The sequence below is a fragment of the Sinocyclocheilus anshuiensis genome, unplaced genomic scaffold, assembly GCF_001515605.1.
Source record: "Sinocyclocheilus anshuiensis isolate Anshui unplaced genomic scaffold, SAMN03320099.WGS_v1.1 scaffold21, whole genome shotgun sequence".
Taxonomy (NCBI): domain Eukaryota; kingdom Metazoa; phylum Chordata; class Actinopteri; order Cypriniformes; family Cyprinidae; genus Sinocyclocheilus; species Sinocyclocheilus anshuiensis.
In genome coordinates, this window is record NW_015536472.1 from 731,265 (window position 1) to 733,219 (window position 1,955).

The 1,955-nt window shown below is 35.8% G+C and overlaps 1 protein-coding gene across 1 annotated transcript in view; it reads left to right on the plus strand.

Moving 5' to 3' along the window:
* The window catches only part of LOC107702518 (CLIP-associating protein 1-like), a 71,333-nt gene extending 70,131 nt beyond the window's left edge, over nucleotides 1-1,202 (plus strand). Inside the window, exon 42 of the mRNA XM_016504896.1 lies at nucleotides 1,116-1,202. Coding sequence (XP_016360382.1) covers nucleotides 1,116-1,202 — 87 coding nt within the window. The remainder of the gene's footprint in view (nucleotides 1-1,115) is intronic.
* Nucleotides 1,203-1,955: the final 753 nt, after the last annotated feature.

Below are 1,955 nucleotides of genomic sequence, written 5' to 3' on the forward strand. Positions count from 1 at the left end.
ATTAGTCTAGCCTGTTTTCAGTTAATGGACAGAACGTTGAAGCACACTTCCCATCCAATAAATCTCAATAAGCATTGTGCTTTGGTGCTTTTAATATAAAAGTCTCAGATTTCAAATTCTGTCCATTGTATTGCAGTATTCAAACTATAAATGCCGTTTTGGCGCTGTTTAATGTGGAGTGACAGATCGCTGTAGCGCCTCAGTTCAATAAAAGCGGCAGCACGAGGTGCATATGAACTGATCATCTCCTCTGCTTTAATACTAGTTATAGCACAAAATAAACATGACTAAACATCCGAAGGTATGTTAAAAGAAAGAGTACAACTTTACAATCCGTATCCTGTCTCATGTAATCGCTCAATCAGTGTTTCAGCCGCGCAAACACGTCAATATAACAGCTTGTAAGCAATGTCACGTCACATTTACCTCAGAAAAACATATTCGGTGACCATAAACTCATTAGTCAGATAGAACAATAAACTGTAGAGAGGGGCATTTTGCTAAATGTATGCACCATATAACATTCATTATAAATTTTACTGCTCTTCAAAGTTTAATTTATGTTTGAATAAATCCAAGTTTTTATGACAGCCACCATTATGTTTATATAAAAAAAAAAAACAATTGAAATAGAAATATTATGTAATTTTAAAATTAAAAAATTACATAAATATAATTTAAAATTTGTGACTTTATTATTTTAAAAACTTAATTAAGTGAAATTTTAACAAATCAGACAATTTTAACCTTCAATATTATAGTAATGCAGTACCAACTGGCTCTCATGTATATTTTACAGCATTAGTTGAGAGATTTTTTTTCCTTGAGAAAATTTGGCATGTACTGTTAGATAGACAGAAATAGTCAGATTATAGATAGATAGATTGAAAGAAATATTGAGATGATACATATATATATATATATATATATATATATATATAGATATATAGATAGTTAGATAGATAGATAGATGTAAGGTTTGATGCTCAATACAACACATGGATCAATTTTAATAGATTTAAATATTTTTAGTCTATTTATAATGAACATTCTGTCCATTACTTCAGTGAACTTTGAGTGATAGCTTGTTGCAGTGCATTCTTTTCTCTCTACAGATGAAGCTGCTGAATCTGTACATCAAACGAGCTCAAACCCTCAACAGCAACAGCAGCAGTTCTTCAGACGTCTCGTCTCACAGCTGAATCACTCCTCCAGTCCGCCGTCTGCTATCATGTCCTCAAACGCTCTCCCATGATTTTACACATTTGCGAGTAGATCTTTAGCTGCACGTGCGCATTTGCTTCGTTGAAGGGCACGTGATTCATTTAACAGGCGCAAACACTTACACGATTCAAGCGCAGCCCGCTGGGATTTGTGATCGGGTGTGTTTGTGCTTCAGCAAACATCTGCTACCAGTGTGTGTGTGTGTGTGTGTGTGTGTGTGTGTGATGAGTGGGGAAATCATAATCAGAATTAATCAACAGATGTAGAGGCTTCAAGAGAGAAGAGCTGGACAATATATCACCAGAATGATGTCAGTAGAGACATGGAAATGTGTGTATGTGTGTGTATGTGAGTGAGTGTGTGTGTGTGTGTGTGTGTGTGTACAGAAGTCGTGCCTCTGTGTATGTGAAACTGTTTTATTGCTCTTTTACCGTTGCCATGGCGTTTATCTTCCTCAAATTCAAAGCACACGTAACATTCTGTCCGATCATCCGATCAGGAGCCGTCTTACCTATCATTAGTGAATGTAACGCCCATATTTACGTCTTTAACGCTGCTGCCTCAAGGACGCTCTTTTAGTGATGAGATTCATTTTTGGGCCTTTTTGAAATATGCAAGAACAGAGATTGTATTTGTACAGTATTCGTTTTATTTCCGGCCAACAGGTGAAGAGGCTTTGATGGTAAGAACAATGAATTTTAGCGCATATTTAGTTCAAAATCGAAATCTCG